Source organism: Rissa tridactyla, chromosome 4 (genome assembly GCF_028500815.1).
Source record: "Rissa tridactyla isolate bRisTri1 chromosome 4, bRisTri1.patW.cur.20221130, whole genome shotgun sequence".
Taxonomy (NCBI): domain Eukaryota; kingdom Metazoa; phylum Chordata; class Aves; order Charadriiformes; family Laridae; genus Rissa; species Rissa tridactyla.
This window is the reverse complement of record NC_071469.1, coordinates 21,728,960-21,750,589: the sequence shown is the minus strand read 5'-3', so window position 1 is coordinate 21,750,589 and position 21,630 is coordinate 21,728,960. Positions and strand designations below refer to the sequence as shown.

The following is a 21,630-nucleotide window of genomic DNA, read 5'->3' as shown; positions in this document are numbered from 1 at the left end:
AGGTTTCATCTAACAGCTGTTTTTTCCCACTACTTCCCAAGAGGAGTTCATTAATCTCAGCCAGAGCCAATTAATCCCATGCATCATGTACAACTACAGCAACATCTTCTGAGTATAAAATGCATCTTCTAATTGCCACCCTTAAAAACAAGCAAAGGAAAGAGGGGAAAATACAACAAAAAAATAGAATCAGTATTTCTGTGCCTATAAAGTTTCCATACAGTATTTCTGTTCAGATTGAACATACCAATTTACAACTTCAGTATCCAGCCTCTGTGGGAGATGTCTGAAATACAACCAGGAACTAGCAGTTTCTAAGAGAGGAAGCGTGAAATTGGAATAACTGTCTTCTTTCATGTAGTGAAGGCTGCAACATCCAGAAAAGCAGCAAGCTAAACGACTGTGAAAATGGTCTACCACATAAGTCTATTTGGTGGGTTTTGTATGTTTTTTTTTATTGTTGTTTGGTTTTTTTTTAATTAAACGGCAATTCAAAAAACAGCACATGAACCTTTAAAAAGTGAAAAAAAAAAATCAACCCATAACAAAAACTTCTTTAACTGTCTGAAAGTAGTCCCCAGTCTTAATGCAATTTCAAAGGTGTTTTCAAGTATTGGGAATCTTCAGATAAAGCACATCACATTTTAACAATGTTAGCTTTCTGTGCCTGAACTATCTCTCTACTGCCTTACCATTCATATTCTATTGATTATTCACTGTAAACATCAAACCAGTGCAGACAGACCGTTTCACAGGAACATTTCAGCACTTACTTGGATCTCATGAAAAAACCTCATCTAAAGTAAGACCTATTGTTTCTTCTTTCGACTGAACGTGGAAAATTGTTCATTAACACATTCCCTATTAACTAGTAAGAAATGTATATGTCACTGCTAAAATAAACTGCTACTACCATTCCTAACTGGATTTAATAGTAATGATTTCACAAGTCCCAAAACAGCAGCAAGGGAGCTGGGAAGAAGATAAAAAAAGATATTAAACATTGTACGAAGTAGTGTTAATTGTGAAATTTTATTTTATTTTTTGAAGTCACAGAAGATGGTAGAAAATAGAGACAGAGTGTTGGATGTAAATAACCAATCATAGATGTAGAGTAATTGAACAAGATAAAAAAACTAACTTAAATTAATATATTTTATACGAGAAAACAATTGGTACAAAGGCTGAATTAGAACCACAGTTTTCAAGGTCAGGCACACACTTCCTTAGTGCCTCAAAAAAACCCAACCCTAAAAGGAATATTTAGTTTGGAATGGTGTTAATCCTGGACAATGGTAGCCTCTAAATGCACTTAATGCGCTCTCAATTTCTGGCATCAAATAGCTGAAATAAGAAGTTTTGAAAACGCAGTCAAGGTATTCCACCAATTCCACATTGCTATTTAATAAACAGGTCAATTTGTTATCATCCAACCTGACTTTTACCACCTACTCAACCCTAACTTTGAGCTCTCAAATCACTAATTGAGAATAAGTGGTTCAAGGTTTTAGTAGTAAATTGATAGTTTTTCTGGAATATGAACATTTTACTTTATAAGTACACCATACTAGAAGGTTCATTCAAATCTAGGTAATTGCAGTTACATTCCTATGGCTTCTGAGCAAAAAGGAAGCAGTTTTACTGCATGTACACAATATTAAACACTAAGATTTAAATTAATTATTTATTAATAGCCTACATTCACTGTGGATTTCAAAGATTTACATCCAAAAAGCATATTTTATTTACATGCTGTTGACATTTTAAAGTAAATGAAATAAAGTCTTATTTGTTTAGGAATTATGATATATCCCAAATTTAAAAAAGAGATACATTTAACACCACTATATGTTTAAAACATTGACAATAAACAAAACAGCTTTCTGTGCCAATTATACTTACTCTCTAAGAATGTAAAATTGCATTGATAACTGCACTAACTACAATTAAACTTGAAACATTTAAAACCTGAGTGTCAAATCTAAGCTTTTTTTTTTTTTTTTTTTAAAGAAAACCCTATAAGCTAATATGCCCTAATGTTAATTTAAGCACAGATTGGTCAGTGGTCAATAAAAAAAAACTCCGCAAAAACAGTGCATTATTTCTGCAGCTCCAAAAGAACAGATCACTATAAAATTGTTGCAGTAGTTTGATAAATGCCAGGCCTCCCAGCCGCAATAAGGCTTATTTCCAAGATTCCTTTCCCACACACTGTACCTAATCAAATAACGAGTGTCTTTGGCCAATTCTTGTGATGGTCCCCTACACTTATGTAAGCACGCATTTGCTTGAGTATGCATCTGGGATCTTTGAGGTTTCCCACCTCAAACATACATATGCAGGTGTTTTAATATAGCTTGATCAGAGTTTAAAAAAACCAACACAAACATGAAGAGGCATAGACAGTTAGAAATACTGGCCAGAAAACATTCAAAGTCTAATGAGAAGTTTTACATCAGCGCCCAAAGACCTTTTAAAATCAGCATAGCTCTGGAGCAGCATTCACCATATTACTAAACACCATGTACCTTGTATCTAAAAAATAATAAAAAAACAAAACAAAAAACCAAACTGTTGCGCTGACAGGTACACTTTACTGCACTGCAGGATGTAAAACACAACCACACCTATAACGCCTGGGGAAGAGAAGCATCACACACAAAGTTACTCCATTTTGTAGAAGACATTTTATTTCTGCACTTGGAAACATTATGCTCCATTTCAAGTGCATTATCTTTCGCCTTCCTCCTTGTATCCTTCAGAAACTGTGCTTGACCAAGAGTGTCTCCCAGGAGGGATCTGAGAAGGACAGGATTTTCCCATTCTGGAGTTATTTTCCACAGCTTTAACAGTTTGCCCTTCTCATGCAGATGGTTGGCAATGTAGTAGTCGGTCCTTCCAGGCTGAAAGCAGGCAAACTGCCATTGATCAGCCTTTACAGGCAGCCTTGCTTTGTACACTCTCCAGGAGGTTGCATTTAAATAAATTGACGTTCCCTGGGACCCAGAAACTCTTATCTCAAATGACCACCAATAACGATTCACCAAAATAAAGACATGAGTATCTGTAGGCCTGAAACAAAGTTACTCCTGCATTTCATGGGGACTGATCTTTGCCATTTAAGATGGGAGCATTTCATTAGAGCTTTAAACCGAACTGCACCACATGGCAACATATTCAAGTCTACTTCTGCCACATCACCCTAACTTACAGTTTGAAAACTAGATCTGCATTATTAATACTTCACCTCCTTCACCACTAAGACAATGTAAAACCAACTCCCAGCATAAGCTTTTTTTCCCTGGGTTTAGGATCTTTCTTGTCTAAGGCACTTGCATGAACAAGCACACAGGTCTATTTATTTAGATGAAACTAAAATCAACGATGTGGCAAAAATGCTTATAAGTAATAAGAAAAATGCAGCACATTTTATTACCTAATGTAGCACTACCCAGTGGTTTTTTTTCCCCGAGAAACAAAAATTTCTACAACTTGGTATGTTATGGTGGGTTATATCAGGGTGGGGTTTTTTGGTATGTTTTACAGAAATTACCTTTGAAAAAAAAAAAAAAAAACACAACCCCAAAAACCAATGAAGGTAAACAGCCACAAGTTTTGTCATTCATTGACGTAAAGCAGCAAATACATTGAAGAACATTCTGCTATTAATACATAGCAAATCAAACTTTTTCTAGTATTTAAGATGGTGTGTTTTATCCCTTGGATTCTGAAATACAAGTAGACTAATTTTAAGTAAAAAAAGAGCAAGTGTATACAAATTAAGAGAAAACTGCAGGAGTTAGAATATACATGACTTCATGCATGATACTATATGTCATCCCTAGAAACATAAAAGATTTCAAAAGTCATCCTTTGTGGAAATAAACTCTTCCAAACTACTGAAAAAAAAATAATGAAACATTCGATACACTGCTAAGGTTTTCATAGGTGATCAAGGTGGTATTGACTCAGTTTCTTTGCCAGCTACTGTTTGACAAACCTTGCTCTCATTCACTGTTCAGAAGAGTTCTCATCCCAACAACAGGAGATTCCTTGGCACCAGTAAGGCAAATCAGTTGGTACAGTTTTTACTAACGTTAAATAAACCCATGATGTCAGCCATTGCTTTATGGATGTTTTTTCCAAAACGATGAGAATCCTTTAAAAACAAATAAACACAACACAAAACCAAAGACTTGTACAGTCAATCAACACTTATCTTTTAGGCAAAAGAAGGAACCTTTTAACATTTTGTTATTTTCGAACTTACAGAATTAGGGCATGTATTTTACCATAAAATGGGAATTTTAAACCACAAAAATTTTAATGCCACACAAATTAATCCAGGTTTATGCTATTACTGACTAATGAATTTTTCATTATGCATTTACTTTCCCAGAGAGAGAACTGAGATCATCTCCTTTTGAAATCAGATGCTTCTATAGCATTCTGTTACTTAAAATAATGAGCTTTGGTATTGTTCTGTTTATACAAGATCTTGCAAAAGCTAATTTTCAGAAAACAAAAGAGTTCAGAAAGTGTATTACTAATGACCTAGAAGTACTCAAAGAGCAAAGAAAAACATTTTGTATTTGAGTTCCTATCAGAATCCTGAATCTTTTGCCATTGAAAAATTACATGAAGTATTGAAAATAAAAGTCACAATTATCTAAGTATAAACAAACTATGAACTTGTTCTGTTCATTCTAAGCATCAGATGAGTGGTACAAGGAAAAAATTAAGATTAAAAATACAAATTATTAGCTCCATTACAGGACTTACTATAAAGACCCTACTAATATCAAGGCCATGCACACAAAATGCTGCTTTTTCTGTATGGACATTTGTCTTGACTAATAAGTAAAAAATACTGGGAAATTTAACTTACAAGCTGACAGGCATCTGAAGAACAACTTGAACTATGAGACAACAAAGTTTTATTTCCTAATCTTTAATGATTAACCAAAGGCACCAAGATATCTCGGACAAGTTAAGGTCAAATGAGGAAAACTAGTTCAGCTATGTAATTCTGAACAAACTCAGCATGTTTATTAAATCATAAAAGTCTAAAGGGGAAGGATGAACTGAAGCTCTCTCAAAGCAGGTCTCCGCAACAGCAGGACACTGAATAGATGACATCTTCTCCATTCTAATAACAGGTGTTACTCTAATAAGTTTTTGATTAATTATGTTTCTCAAGCACCGATTACAACTTATGGACCAGCTCCTTTCAGTGTTACTTAAAGCAAGAAGATTTAAATAATAGGGAGCATACATTTTACTCTGTCTTTACAACTGCAGCCAGACACAAACCAAAGTAAAACTGCAATAAAAACAGGAGACACCCATCTTGCTGTTTATGGGACAGATATGAGTCATTTTACATGAGTTACAGGAAACTACACCTGTGTAAAGATGACCTTGGGCCTCATGCTTTCTGTATGCTTGAAAGGATAAGTGAAATATAACATTTCACTTGTTTCCTTGGTTCATAAAGCTATTAAATTTATAGAAATGGAGACAAAAAAACCCACAAAACCAAAAAAGCATACGTTGAGATAGAAAAAACATAACTGTATGCTGCAAGTGCTACTACACTTTTTAGATAACGGCTGGATCAGTTTTATAAACTGATATCAAAGCAGATTTATTAAACCATAGGAAAGGACCGACTCTTACCGTCTCAGAACAAGATATTTTGCTGGAGACATGGAAATGGATGGCATTTTCACCCACGATAATATAAGAGACACCATAACCATCATCAGCCACCTAGAGGAAGGAAGAAGAGAAAAAACAAGTTCTAAACCTTTTATTTTTCTTTCCATTCCTAAATTATCTTATATATATAATTACACGATTCTTACTATGTGGTTTTTAAAATCAGTTGCAATTTCTCCTCCAGCAAAAATTAAGCTTCCACATTTAATGCATCATTTCTGAAGATTCCACTTAAGGGAACAGTACTAGTCTCATCTAAAGTTCACGGAATTAACATTTTCTGAATATATGTCTGTAATATTTCCCAGCTTTAGTATTTTGAAATAGAATACTTGTTCAAAGACCTTCTCTTATCAAGGTCTGGTCCTAAGCAGCTACAGTAGAAAGTGCTTAAGTAGAAAGGAATAAAATAATTCAGTTGTATACCTAAACATCCTATTTCACGGGATCACTGAAGATCTAAAGAAACACAAATACAGACTATACGAGTCTTGTATTATGAAAACCTGCCCTAAGGCAGTCATCCAACTCTACAGCAAGAGTATGATTCTGAACACCTGTATCATGAGCAGAGCTCTGGTCTGATTTCAACATTAGCAGCACTACCTGTCCCAAGTTTCAGTCTGATGTTATATTTAAAGTATGCCTAGTAAATACAGGCTAACCTGCTGCCACCTTCCTTCTTCTCTTTCCTAACTCAAAGGATTATAACCTCTTTGCTGCCACTGCTGCTAAGCAGACTGATAGTCTTCTCTCCATTAGTGCTACAGGGCTAAATTCTACAGCGTGTTTAAAAAAAACCCAAACAAAACCAGTAACACATACACATAAAAAGCATGATGTACTGAATCTCTGGGCTACTTCAGCAAACTGAAGCACAGCTTTTGTAAAGATACAAGAAATTATGAAGGGAAATGTAAGCAGGGTTATTTGGAAAGGCAGACCACTGAAGGAAGGAAATTAGAGGACTAAAGAAATAATAAGAAGGGAGCAGTTAATGTAGCATTAGCAAAAACAAAAGGAAAAAAAAGTGTTAGAAATTTCCACAGCCAAAAACTATCCTATTACAAAATCACACTTTTTTGGGGGATTCTAAATATTGACTTTATAATCTGCTGGAGCAAGCCAGTTTCTCATGAATGAGCAGCATTGCAATAGCCAGGCTTCCTTGATACTGCAATTAAAACTCATTCCAACTTCAAGAACTACCGAAAGGTGCATTAGAAACATGAATAAATAAATTAAAGAGAGAGAAGAAACCACCAAAAAAAGTAACTTGCAGCTTGACAAACCAGGCAAAATACGTTGTACTTGTCATCACAATTTCTGTGTGGCAAAGAGCAGTCCTGTGACCCCTCTCATTGTTCTTTCAATAGGAATGCTTTTTCAAAACAGATTAATCTAGTCGATAGCCCCATAAAGTCTGCTTACCAGATCTTGTTAATAACAATATCATTATCGATGGCCATGTTCAAATCCCAGTGAAATACTACAGCAAGTCAGAAGCTTGTAAAATCTCTAACAATACACTAGTCTCTTGAAAGTCTACAGAAGCTGCAGAATGTGGTTTTATTCTTGACTCAGCCACTATTCACACTTAGGCAGGCAAGCAGAACAATGTAAGTAGCTTAATTTGGAGAAAAGCATGAACACATCTTTTAATTAATCAGGAAATATGAAGAACAAGTCAAGTATAACTACTTTTACAAATCCCAACCCAAAAGTCTACTTTAAGTAATAAGGCATTTGTCACTGTAATAACAGCCTGATGCACAGAAGTTCTGTGCATAACTAATGTGATAAAAGCCCCCACTGTATCAGATCTCTTTGCCACAGAACCCCTGTACCACATTTGAAAACTGTGTGTTTCCTTAAGAATAATCAATTCTTGTAGTGGGATATGAGAAAGAGGTGATGCAAATTTTCCTGAGCACATCCACGTCATGGGAAAGCATTAAACACGTGCATTTAAAAGCATGTGTTGCACCTTTGATGTGCAATTACAGATGATTTTTTGATTGCGTATTACAGATCTGAGAATGTTAGACTGGCACATTCAAAATGAAACTGTTTTTAAAGGGGTACTTAGCTTAAAGGGGTTTTTAAAGGGGTACTTAAAGGGGTATTTAGCAAACATACTGGTCCAAATCCTCCGCCACAGCATATCATCTCAGGGTTCTTCTTTAGATCAATGTGTTGCTGTGGTGTCTGACTCGTTGACAGCCTCCAAGGCTCTGACAAAACCTTTATTAGATATGAAAAAGATGCAAACAAGTATAATATACTGTTTAAGAAGATGCAACTTTCTCAAAAACCAGTCAAGTTAGAAAGCACTTAATAAAGGAATAAGAAGGATAACTCCAGTTCCCATTTCAATGGAATGAACAATTAAGAAGGTTAAAAGAAACAGCTAAACTTGTCCTGATACGCAAACCTTTAACATATGAGGTCATGACATCAATTCCTCAAAGAGAATAAAAGTTCTTTCAATAGAAATGCTATTTCAAAACAAGATTAATCTGGTCTACAGCCTGTAAATTCTGCATGAGAGGTGTTAACAACAAGATAATTAATGGCTATATTCCAATTCCAGTAACATACTACATTAAGTTAGAAGCTTGTAAGATGTCTAACAATAAACATGGATCTTGAAAGTCTACAGAAGCTGCAGAAAGTTGTTTTATTCTTGACTTAGCCGCTACTCGCATTTAGGAGGGCAAGCAGACAAATGTGAATAGCTTAATTCGGAGGCAAGCTTGAACACATTTTATATTAAATCAGAAAACATGAATAAGTACCTTAAAATATAGTTTAAGCAATAAAGCATTTGTCACAGTAATAAACTGTGACAATAATGTTGTGCATTAAAAAAAGTAATAAGTCCCAATACACAGCTCCTTTAACTCACAGTAACTTAAAAGAAAGTGATTTTGTCACAGTTCCAAAGGAACATTCTTGAGAGAAAACACCCAGCCTCTGTTGTGCTGCCTTGAAAATACACAAAAACCACAAGCAGCCAATACACTTTTCTCGTAATACTGACTACATCTGTCTTGCAATCCTTAATAACATGTAGTATACTACAAAGCTCACAGAAAGCATTACTACAGGACTATTAATAAGTGTATACATAAAGTGAAATGAAACTAACTTGTAATCTACCAGCAGACATTAAGCAATGCTAGCTAAACTCTTATCTTTTTTCTTAGGAAAACTAGAGTTCTACGAGCATGTAAGCAGCTACCACAAAACACTAAGTAAACAAAGGATTATTTACTGTAATTAATAGTTATCAATAAGAGTCACTTACTTCCTTAAGGAAAGGAGAATCTACAGCCAGATACTTGGACACAACATAAAGGCAAAACAGATGCCGGTCAATGCCAGCACCAGTCATGGCGAGACGATATAAGTGCTGATGTTTGGTAGCAGCAAGCTGAAACAACTTAAGCTTATTTTCACTCTAACAATGAAAAAAAAAAAAGTTGAAGAAAAATCAGCTAAGTGAACGGGGTAGTGGATCAAGGTGCAGAAACTAAGTTACAGCAACTAACACCAAATACTAGCATCCTCTGGCTTTTCAACCTCAGGTATTCAATTTCAGGTATTACAAAGTATCAACTATTACCTGCTGTAAACGGTGCATAATGCGTGATCTAACCCTAGAATCAAACAGGATTACAACTGAAGTTTAGCACATTATATATTTAGTTTCTAGAGAAACTGGTCTTAAAAAGGTACAGAAGAGCAAATCTCAACATGATTTAAGAAAAGCTGGAACTGCAGGAGCCATTTCAGAAGGCAAACTGACAATGCTGAAGGCATTGGGGTCCATGAATGCTGGTCATTTTTCAAAAGCCTTCTCTTAGGAGCCTGGGAGCAGGCAAATCGCAAGTGACAGAAGTCAAGCAAGCAGGGAAGAAGGCCTGCTTGGCTTAGCAGGGATCTTCTCCTAGAACTTAGAAGGAAATGGAAATGGTATGGACATTGGAATCAAGGACAGGCAATGCAGGAGGACTACAGAGATGCTCTTTGCCACTGTAGGGGCAAAAATTCATGCAGCCAAAGCTTGATTAGGGTTCAAGCTGGTAAGTAATGTGAAGGACAACAAAAAGGGCTCCTCACAAATAGGGTCATAGACAAAGCAGAGATATCTTCACCTCTGTCTTTAACACTGATGAATGGCCCTGGGACACCTGGAGCCCAGTGTTGGAAGACTGTGACTTGGGGGGATGAGAAACTCCCAGCTGGCTCTGAACTTGTTTGAGACTGGCTGCTCCAGCTGGAGGCACATAAGCCTAGGGGCTCAGCAGGATTCATCCCAGGGTACTAAAGCAGCTGGCGACGTTATCATGGGACCTCTCCCCATATTGTTCAATGGTCTTGGGAATCTGGAAAGGTTCCAGTCAAGTGGAAGCTGACAAATGTTGTCCCAGTTTTCAAGAAAGTTAAGAAAGAAGACCCTGGTAATTACAGCCTACCGGTCTCAATTCAGTGCCTGGCAAAATTACGGAGACAGTTGGTCTGGGAGTTACTGAAACACAATTGAGAGATAATGTAGTCATCAGTCATAGCCAACACATGTTCATGAAGGGAAGGTCTTAACTAACTTAATTTCCTTTTATGACAAGGTCACTCATCTAGTTGGCCAAGGGAAGCCAGTAGATGTGGGGTTTCTTTTTTTATTTTAGCAAAGCTTTTGATAACTGTCTCTCACAGGATCCTTCTGGACAAAAGACTAGACAAGTCCATAATACATCAGGTGAACAACTGGCTGACAGGTTGGGCTCAGAGAATTCTAGTAAATGAGGTTACATCATTTTAGGGCCTGTGCTCTGTACTGTTTTTATAAAGGATCTGAATGCAGGAGTCAAAGGTGCATTAAGTTTCCCAATGATACTAAATGACGAGGAACTGTGGACTCCCTCAAGGGTAGAGAGGCCTTACAGAGAGATCTGGATAAACTAGAGAGCTGGGCAATCATCACCATATGAAATTTAACAAGAGCAAGTGCCAGACTCTGCACCTGGGGTGGGGTAATCCTGCTTATACCTACAAACTGGGGGACTATAGGCTGGAGAGCAGCCCTACGGAAAGAGATCTGTGTATTTGGCTTGATGGCAAGTTGAATATGAGTCAAGAGTGTGCCCTGGCAGCCGAAAGGGACAACCACGTCCTGGAGTGCATCCAGCACAGCATAGCTAGCTGGTTGAGGGACATGATTGTCCCACTCTACACTGCTCTGTTGTGGCCCCACTTCGAATACTGTGTGCAGTTTTGGGTGCCATAATATAAGGAGGACATTGAACTATTGGAGTGTGTCCAGGGGAGGGCAACCAGGATGGTGATACGTCTTGAGGGCAAGACTTACGAGGAGCAGCTGAGGTCACTTGGCTTGTTCAGCTTAGAGAAGAGAAGGCTGAGTGGTGACCTCATCACAGTCTGCAACTTTCTCAAGAGGAGCAGTGGAGGTGCTGATCTCCTCTCTCTGGTGACCAGTGATAGGACACCAGGCAATGGAATGAAGTTGCATCACGGGATATTCAGATTGGACATTAGGGAAAAAGTTCTTCACTGAAAGGGCAGTCAGCCGTTGGAACAGGCACCCCAGGGAAGTGGTCAGGGCAGCAAGCCTGTCACAGTTCAAGGACCATCTGGACAGTGCTCTTAGTCATATGGTTTAGGTAGTCCTGCAGGGAGTTGGACTTGATGATCCTTATGGATCCCTTCCTACTTGAGATATTCTGTGATTCTATGAACACTGTATGAATGTTGCAAGGGCTGAAAGAAAGCGTGAAATTTTATAGTGTGGAATGCAAAGAAAAAGTGTGTTCAAAACAAATAGCTATTCTGTTAAAATTTTATAGTGTGGAATGCAACACACTGAGTATATGTGAACCTGTCGCTTCTTGTGTCCTCAAACCAGGACACTTCTTATCTCCAGCATCACTGTATTTTATACCACTTATTTGGGACACAGTGAGCAGCCTATTTGCCTCCAGCATGAGAAACTAATAAATCACTTACTAATAAATCACTTGTAGTCATGCTAAGCATGCCTACCAGTGGTATTCAGGAGTAAAGATTTGTGGGTAGTCCATAGAGGATACAAATGCTCAGGAAAAATTCTAAGGAAAAACCCATAAAAAATAGAAGCAAGCAGTAAAGGCAGACAATTCTTTTTAAAATAATATATAAATGCATATAGTATAATCTTCATAACACGTAAAAATTGCATTATGAAGGCAGGGTTCCTCTGCTCTGCAGCTGATCATTCCTGATGAATGTGAACCTGCTCTGGCAGGGGGGTGGACTAGATCTCCAGAGGTCCCTTCCAACCCCTATCATTCTCCAATTCTGTGAATCAACAAGTCTGAAAAAAACATCATATTTGTAGTAACCATATAAAAAAAAAAAAAACACAAAACAACACACCAACACCCACAAGAAGTGAGCAGAATGAAGTCTGCTATATATGTGATCTTGCCATGTACGGGGCAGCCTTACTCCTTTAACAAAAATGCAGAGATGTAATAGCAGTTAATTCTGCCATTAGGACTATGTCAAAATTACTTTCTATACACAGGGTAGTCATACAGTAGCTGTGCCACACAGTTATGTATGACATGCTGACACGGCTGGATTTCCAGACTTGGGCTGGGTCTGATCACAGCTCCTAGGCACAGCATATTGAGAAACCCAGGGGGATTTTACCTAAATAGAACTTCCAGGAAGAGGAGGGAGAAAAAAACTTTCTCTCTTTCTCTGTGCATTTATTTTCTTGCAGATTCACAGATCATGGATTGTATAAGGCAATACCACCGTGAACTTACACTTTCAGTTGGGTCTTCCATGCTTCGAACAAAATTACATGATTCAACAGTACACGAACGAACAGTTTCGGTCCTGCCTTCTCTGAACAGGCGTGTCATAGAGGCTTCATACGTTAAACAGAATTTTCCCATGTCCTTGAAAAGGGAAAAATAAGAACTAAAAAGTTTAGCCAGACTTAGTCCCTCTTAATCAACAGTTTAACGTAAGCACAAGTAATCACTCCACAAATTAAACTCAACATTAAGTTTTTAGTGGCCCACCATTAGCAGTCTTACCTAAAGATAATAAAGGCAAAAATTAAATTAGTAGCAGGATTTGATAAATGCTAATAGGACAACTAAACTAGCAAGGACTACCCTCTGCATTTTATATAGTCTTTTTCAGTTTACAACAGAAGCTGAGAGGCTATCAAAACCCCATGTGAAAGTTCAGTGGCTTCCTAATTAACACAGCTGTGGTAAGTAATCAAGAAAACTGTAACATCCTTAAAAATATTTTCAGTTGAAAGTTTAATAGCATGGAGACGCATACCAGTGTGGATATTTTCAAGAATGTGAGAACTGAACAGTCTGCAAAATCCAGAAAGTATGGCTTCCGTATTTCCTATAGATGTGCACAATCTACAGATTAAAAATTGCCAAACAATAGAATTTTATCTAATACACTTAGCAATTCTACCTAAGATATACATCAGAACAAATTGTGAAGGTCTGTTCAGTTTTAGATTAAGAGGATGGGTGTTCAAAATAGAAGAGGTGGGCTGGTAATCAAACTATTTGCAATGTAGCTACCCTAACCAATGGTAAGAAAGACTGTAAGTGGTGATAGCAGCCAGGAAATCTGGATGCTTGTAAAAACAAAAACAACAAAAAAAAAAATATAGAACAGCATCTCAACAGTGACAACTAGAAAGCAAAATGAAAAACACACAAGTTGCTACACTGGCATTTTTCTGAAAGCATGTTATAGAAAAGATGAACAAACAAGAAAACACAGGCAGGCATTTCTGTTAATACATCTGTTATGAGTTTAATATTGATCCCATTATAAACAGAGCTACTAGAAGTTTCATACCTACTTGTTTCAAGTTCAAAAATGCCTAGGGACAGACCAACTAAGCAGAAGAGAAAAATTTGCACAAACATCAATAGGCCAACCTTGGAACAATTAATTTCCAGGTAGTAAACTGTTTAGAGTTTCTACCAATTTCCACGGATTGTCTTTAATAATCTTGCACAGCAGAGCAAGATTACTCTAAAGTACTTTACACAGTTGCATGTTTTAAGCACAAACATGCTATACCCAGTTTAATGAGATTCTATAAGCCAGAAACAGTATGTTCTTACCTTATAGTGAGCAAGCTGCAAGGCAAGTTGCACGAAGGCATCAGGGCTGGTTTTTGCTTTCTTTATTAGCCCCTTCCCAAAAGCATCAAAGTAAAATGAGCAGAAGTCCACATCATCTGCCAGAGCTGTGGCAGTGCTCAGAGACCTCTCAATCACTTCCTGACACTAAAATAAACAAAGAAATAAATATCTATATGCACATATATGCACATGCGTGCAGTTGATGGCATTTGAGAGAACTATTGAAAAAATGCATGTATTTTTAATTGATAAATAAGAAATGCCGCCTTTATGCATGCCAGGAACATCATTATCTAAACAATCTTCCTTTAGAGAAAGGGGAGAAGCTGTCTTTGCCAGAAAGTTAAAATTCAAAAAGCTAATACAAAATGAGTTTTACGCCAATACACATTGGGAGTCCAAAAATTACACTTTAAGAAGACACCAGCATTAAGACTGTTCAGATCACTAGAACATAAAATAATGACCCACAGAGATAAAATGGCAAGAGTTTTGTGGCTTCCAATCTGCCATACATGCTTAATTAAATGTATCACCAACCACTACCTTTTTATTCAAAATTAAAATCCAAATAAGTAATGGAAGTTTGTCTTGAACTCAGGAAAAAAAAATTTAAAAAAAAATCAAACCATATTAGACAAGTATACAGAATTTTAAACACAAAAAAGACAGCTGATCTCAAGGAACTGTTACACAGTAGCATTTGTTTTGACAATAGTAATGAAATGTCAGCAACTTAATCTTCATTTTAATTACTATTTAAAACAGGTGGCAACTTATTTTCAACATGTTGCCAACCAAGAAAATTTCTAGTAAAAAGACGGCATTTCCCAGCCAGAATTTTTGAAGAGTGATGTTAAAAACATCTGGTATCTTTTTAAGTAAACTGAGTAATATCCACACATGAAATACACATCCTACAGGACTCAAATGAATTTAAAGCTGATTTATAGGGTTACCAGTAATTACTTAAAAGATTTGACTGCTCAAGAAAAGAGGAGCTTCTTCCTCAAACCACTAGCTGTTCTGTACTTACTTCTTCTGGAATTTCCCACTGTAGTTTGGTAGGAATAGGAATATTTTGATTGGTATCCCCTTTGCAATGCCCATCTTCTGAATAGCCCAGTTCAAGATACTCAGTTGTCATTACATTCTGCAAAGAATAACACTTCTTCAGAATTGCAACACATTCAATGCAGAATTAGGATTTCATTGTGAAATCAATATAACACATTTTCGGTATACAGCGAAATACAACATACAATCCATTTCCAAATACTGAAAACGGATGCAAGTGAAGCCCTCGGTTTTACCTCTTATTTTAAGGCATTTTTACTTGTGTTCTGAGTGGGAAGAACACCAGATACGCACAAAGACCTATTCAATCGCACTGGTGCATTTTGTTAGATGCTACTGAATTAATCAAAATGTTCCAATTAAAAACCCACCTCAGACTTTACTAGTAGTAAAAAAAGAAGTCAGTCTTAGAGTCTTAGATTTCACAACCTTTGTTCAATTTAGATTCTAGACAATTTCTGCAAGTTTGTTACCTGTCAAAACTTCATTGAGAAATAGTTTATTTCAGAGTAAGTGTATATCCCTGCAAGAATTTAATAATTTTAAGATTTGCATTCCACTCAAAATTGCTTTTTATATGTGCACTAGAGCTCTTGGGTGGGGAAGTAGAATGTTTCCAAGATGAACAATACAATTTGAACAACAGAAAGAAAAGGCTCTGTCTTACAAGATTTCAAACAATATCCTCAACTGAAAAAAAAAATTAGAAAATACAGAATCATCAAAAGTGATTTGAATCTGCTCAGTATGGAAAGAAAAAGCTTGACAAAAACACTATTGCATTTTCTACATATGTATTTCTAATCTCTTATTTTAATTTAGTTTGCTCACTAGCGGTCAGAACATGCCAACTATGAAAGAAAGTTTAATCTATTCTATTCTAAAAATAGACAATGTACAAAGAAATCAGAATAACATTTTAGGAAACGAAACTTCTAGCTACTTAGTTTATTTTAGCCATCTTAATTGAAAGTGAACCAACTAATAGTAAGTACAGAGATATGAATTAAAGCATATAACATTATTCATTAAAAGAAAGTAACTCTCTTCCATTGAGCTAGTCTAAACTGCAATGCCAAATCAATCTTACATCAGTTTGGCCTTCTTCCTTCCCTGGTTAGGGAACACAATGAGGATTTTTTGTTCTTACACATGGAAACACTCATATAATAAAATTAGGAAGTTACTTGGGGTAGCAGTCAGACCTGAGACCCATTTGCACAAATACACAATGAAATCACAATTAGCCAATGTTTCTGATATAGTTTTGAGTGATTGAGTCATGTAACTGTTTACAGGTTTAAGCTTCAAAAAGAAAAAAAATCAAATAGGATTTCAAGTAATAAACTAAATTCATGATTAACAAACCTGAAAAAGTGCATTTATTCCATTAATTGCAAATAAATACAAAAGATAAACAGCATATCATTCTGCAGCTCATTAAACAATGACTTAGAGGAAAAGTTAAAGCCTGTATCATTTCTTTACATTCTCAAAGGGTACTCTTAAAGTATTTTCAAAGATTTTTATAGCACAAGAAAACTTAAGTGCTTCAGGAGCGTGTATATATGCAAAAAACAATGCCCTATCAAAGAGGCAACAACCTATTGATTTAGAATATTATAAACAAGTTAGGTGGAGAGCTGTATCATTTTTCTATGAAGACGTCTATGCTCATTAAAATGCAAGAGAGACATTTAATTTAAAGGACAGCAATGTTTTCTTTTAAGCAAGGGGTTTTGAGGGGTTTTGTTGTGGGGTGTTTTTTTGTTTGTTTGTTGCTTTTTAGGTTTTTTGTTGGTTTATTTTGGTTTTGTTTTTTTTAAATTCTGCAGTTGCTGTAGATGCAGGCCCATAATCACTCATCAGCAACATGAATACAGGGGACTGAAAGTAACTGCTGATCTTCAGGACTGTTGCATGGACCATATCACATTATCTTCTGCATTAACTTTTTGTACTAAATACCTACCTCCCACAGGTGCCCAACAATAGGAGCATCTGCCCAAGAGTGCTCTGCATTCAGACCCATTTTGCCATTTTTGAATATTACAAGAGTGAATGTTTTATCAAACCACCTACAAAAGAAATTAAGATTGCTTTATGGTTTTGTACATTTCAAAAGCATTTTTATATGGTAACTTCATCTCTCAAAAGAATCACATTCAAATGCACTAGTTCTTGGCTTTTTTTTTATAGTATTATTTTTAATTAAAGAAATATATGTAAATTTTAACTTCACGGAGTTCAACAACGTGAACCTCATGAAGTTCAACAAGGCCAAGTGCAAGGTCCTGCACTTAAATCAGGGTAATCCCCAATATCAATAGGTTGGTGGATGAATAGATTGAACAGTCCAGCAGAGAAGGGCTTGGGGCATTGGTGGATGAAAAATTGGACGAGTCAGCAATGTGTGCTTGCAACCCAGAAATCCAATCATGTCCTGGGCTGCATAAGAAGCCACGTGGCTGGCAGGTCAAGGAGAGGGGATTCTCACCCTCTACTCTGCTTTTATGAGACCCCACTTGGAATACTGTGTCCAGCTCTGGGGTTCCCAGTACAAGAAAGATATGGATCAGTTAGAGGGGGTCCAGGTGAGGGCCACAAAAATGGTCAGAGGGCTGGAATACCTCTCCCATGAAGAAAAGCTGAGAGTTGGGTTTGTTCAGTCTGGAGAGAAGGCGGCTCTGGGACACCTTCTTGCAGCCTTTCAATATATAAAGAGGACTTATAAGACTGAGAAAGACTTTTTAACAGGGCCTGTAGTGACCGGACAAGAGGCAACAGTTATAAACTGAAAGAGATTAGATTTAGATTTGTCATATGGGAGAATTTTTTTTTTTTTTTTTTTTTTTTTTTTTTTTTTTTACAGCGAGGCTGGTGAGACACTGGAACACATTTCCAAGAGAAGCTGTGGATAACTCATCATCGGAAGTGTTCAAGGTCAGGTCGGACAGGGCTTTGAACAATCTGATGTAGTGAAAGATGTCCCTGTCCGTGGCAAGGGGGATGGACTGGATGATTTTTGAAGGTCCCTTCCAACCAAACCATTCTGTGATTCCACAAAATTTATCAGCTTATAAGTCAATAATTCATATGTATTAGCCACGTGAATTAGTGGAATTCTAAAAGAGAAGGCATTTTCCACAGAGTCAATACTGTACCTGTCATAACATCTGCCATGCATTAAGGATTTTGCATAAGCATCCAGTGACTTCACTGGATCTTCTTTCCTGTACCCTTGATCGGTGTCATCCAATGTCACAAAAAATGCTGCTTTTTCAATAGCATCTAAGGACTGTTTGTTCTTTCCACGGCTGAAATAAGCCTGTCGAGCTTTAGCCCATGGTACTCTGCAAAAAGAATTTGGTTTGTAGCCAGATTACATGAATTTGTCAAAGTTTTATCACCCTTATGACCACTATGAGACATTCCTCCTACTTTTATCAAATTTGAGGCAACTACTTTCATTGCATTTAAACTATATCAGCAGTGAAACGTTCTGAAAATACACGTACAGTGTAATCCTAGGAATCAATTCAACATATCATCACGCATGTGTGAAGCTTAATGCTCAGAAATTCAACGTTTCTGTGGCATGCAATACGTATAATATAGATCATCTACGTTTATAACTGAACAAAAGAAAATGTCTATTATATGGAAGGAGAAAAGAGCATATATCACTAAAAACAATCAACAGATATTAATATCCATTGTTGTAACACCCAAACCTAAGAGTCTGGACAATTGCCCATAGTAAATGCCTGAAACGCATCTGAAGTTAGTCCTGAACAATGTAATTTCTGTATGGTTGCACCATGTTTATTTGTAAATTTATGCGGTTTTCTCAATGAAAAAATATTTCATTTGTTTTAATCCAGGAAGTGAGAGAAAGGAAGAACTGCTAGTAATAAAGTACATTAAAGCGCACAGCTTGCTCTCTCCTTTGTCCAGAATCAACTACACAGAGATTGAACCAAGTTTGTCACAATTTCATTGAACTCAATCATCTTGCACCTAGAACCAAGCAAGTACATACTGCTTGTTATGGTTTGAGAAACCCGTAACAATTTATTGTCATTTACACAATTATTCTATCACTCAATGACCCCTCCCCACGTGGGAAGGCGAATCAGGGAGAACAATGAAACACGAGGGTTGAAATATAAATAGAATTAATAGGATAAGACTAAATAATTAACAATAATACTAAAGAACCAGTATTGATCCCAACACTAATATAAAATATACAAGGATTATACTCAGCCAAGTCTATCAGTAGGAAGCTGTGCACTCCCAGCAGTGGACAGCAAATGTTGGACACTGCGAGTGCTATGGCTTCGGGAGGAAGGGAAGGGCTCAGGGGTCCCACACCAGGGCAAGGTGTTCTCTGGACCACCGCCATCGAGGGAGAGAGAAAACTATGCAGCAAACTTTCTGATTTATATCAAAAGTGACGTCACAGTATAAAATAATCCTGTTGGCCAGCGTGAGTCAAGGACCCAGGCCTCACTCCTCCTTATCCCTGCACCTTGCAAGGCCTGAAAACACTGAGACCTTGAATCCCACATAGCCTAGCTGCCTATAAAGTAAATATTTTCACAAATTCCAACACTAGAGTCTTCCAAAAGTGGAGTTCTCCCCAGCATTAGAAGTGAAGTTAGTCCTGTGTCACTCAACCCAGGACATTGCTTTATTTTGTTGGTGCAAGTCATGAATACAGAGTAAGTTACTGAAGCCACGTTCTCAATTTTAATTTTTAAGTTATTCTTTTAAATGCCAGTGAACCCCAGAGTAGATAAAAATCAAGTAGTTCAATATGCGTAATACTGTAAAGCTTCCAATTACTACTCTTACGATAACCACAATCAAACCAATTGTCATAGGTAATCTGTATACAGGGTTGCCCTGCAAAATTACTTTTAACTCCATGTAGTTAAACGACTGAAGAGCTGTTACATGTTAGCAATATACAAAATCAGTGATGAAGGTATAATCAACTGACTGCAGACTATTTTAAAATTCCAAAGCCATTACTCAATTAATATGTTTGCTACTATTTCTAAATATTAACATTAATTTAAAAAATAATAACCACGATACCTGTCTCCTGCAGTAAGAGCTGCTAGCTTCTCTTCACCAGCCTGAGGCTCTGAATCATCATCAAGAATTCTTTGCATCTGCTGTTCAATTTCTCGGGGTCTCAACAGTCTACCATCATGGTACAGCCACACTTTGAAGTAACGGCCCTTGTGATACACAACAATGTGTTTGCTGTCTTTCACATGCTGGAGAGTATCTAGAATTACAATAACTTACGTGAAAACAAAGCTTAAATCTCAAAATAATAATGCACTAAACGTCAAAAGCCTGCTGCATGCACTGCCAGTTAGCCACAGCTTACTTATTTTAACAAAATAATAAATAGTGTGGAATAAACTGCTCCCCCACGTTATTTCAGCACAAAGATTCCTGCATGAAACAGTCAAATATGCAGATTTGATAGTCATTTGCATACACAGCACCACCAATTTCCAGACTGTAGGCCAATATTAAGAAACTAAATCTGTATTTCTGTATCTGAAAAGTAAGCACTAGTAGTGTGGTCTGACTAAGCGGTCAGCAAAAGAACACGCTAGACGAGTCTGAGGGAAGGTACTTTTAAATCATCTGCATTCAAATGCTAGACAACTCATAGTACAAGCTCTGGGGAGTCTTAAGAGTGCCCAAATTTAGTACCATAAGCTTTTGTTCAGATTTACTCTGGCAGATGCAAAGTGAATACTCCATCTATGGCCAAAAACTGTAGTGTTATAAAAGTCAATGAAGCAGAAACCTAGGCCACAATTTCTTCCTCACTTTATGATTTATATGGCTTAATTGGGATAAGCCTGAACTTCTTGAACTTTACTGAAACCTTCAACCACATATGAAGGTTTCTACAGCAGCCAGGAAAAGCCCCCAGTTGATAAAAACTGTTAACTGAATCCCTTCAGTACTCCAAAGAACTGTTATATTCCTGTGAATCTGAAAAAACCCATTACTGAAGTGGTGAAGAACGATGATGTCAGAAGTAAGGGGCGCGAGTAAAAGTCATGATTCTGAGATATCTGAGAAGCTTTATACCAGGAGAGAGTACTGTACTTTGAGTGCTCTCAGCTATCCATAACATTTTGGCAGGTATCTACTGATCAGAAGTAGCTTTATGCTAATCATGCCTTTTGCTGTCCACTTCACATTTCAGCCAAAGATAGGATGCCTGTAATAGAAGTGTTAGGATTGGCAGAAGCATCACTCCAACCGTCAAGTAATTAATAACTTGTAATTAATACAATGGGTTGTGACTTGAGGAGAAACCCCACAGAGGGGGAAAAGCAGCAGCCATCAGCTAGTGATGCAATTTTTTCTATATTCCCAACCTGAGTCAGGACACCTTAAGTATTTGTCTCACATACATGATGTGTCCATACAAAAAAAGACAGCTTCTTGAGTGGAAAAAGCAAAAGTGAGATCATTAGTCATTTACATCAATGACTGACTTCAGAACAGTTGTTGAGCCCTTGCAATTACCTTTCAGACACCTTATTTATGAGCCTAAGTACAGATTTGCTGTAATAGAAAAAATCCT

The 21,630-nt window shown here is 36.9% G+C and overlaps 1 protein-coding gene across 13 annotated transcripts in view; it reads right to left on the bottom strand.

Moving 5' to 3' along the window:
- Positions 1-447: 447 nt before the first annotated feature.
- The window catches only part of CPT1A (carnitine palmitoyltransferase 1A), a 42,933-nt gene continuing 21,750 nt past the window's right edge, over positions 448-21,630 (bottom strand). For all 13 annotated transcript variants that reach the window (XM_054198550.1, XM_054198560.1, XM_054198556.1 and 10 more), the window contains 10 exons: positions 20,106-20,301; positions 18,164-18,352; positions 16,972-17,077; positions 14,959-15,075; positions 13,902-14,066; positions 12,555-12,689; positions 9,032-9,184; positions 7,861-7,965; positions 5,680-5,772; positions 448-4,159 (listed from right to left, as the gene is read on the bottom strand). In XM_054198550.1, the coding sequence (XP_054054525.1) occupies positions 4,073-4,159; positions 5,680-5,772; positions 7,861-7,965; positions 9,032-9,184; positions 12,555-12,689; positions 13,902-14,066; positions 14,959-15,075; positions 16,972-17,077; positions 18,164-18,352; positions 20,106-20,301 (1,346 nt within the window). In that variant the 3' untranslated portion in view covers positions 448-4,072. The remainder of the gene's footprint in view (positions 4,160-5,679; positions 5,773-7,860; positions 7,966-9,031; positions 9,185-12,554; positions 12,690-13,901; positions 14,067-14,958; positions 15,076-16,971; positions 17,078-18,163; positions 18,353-20,105; positions 20,302-21,630) is intronic.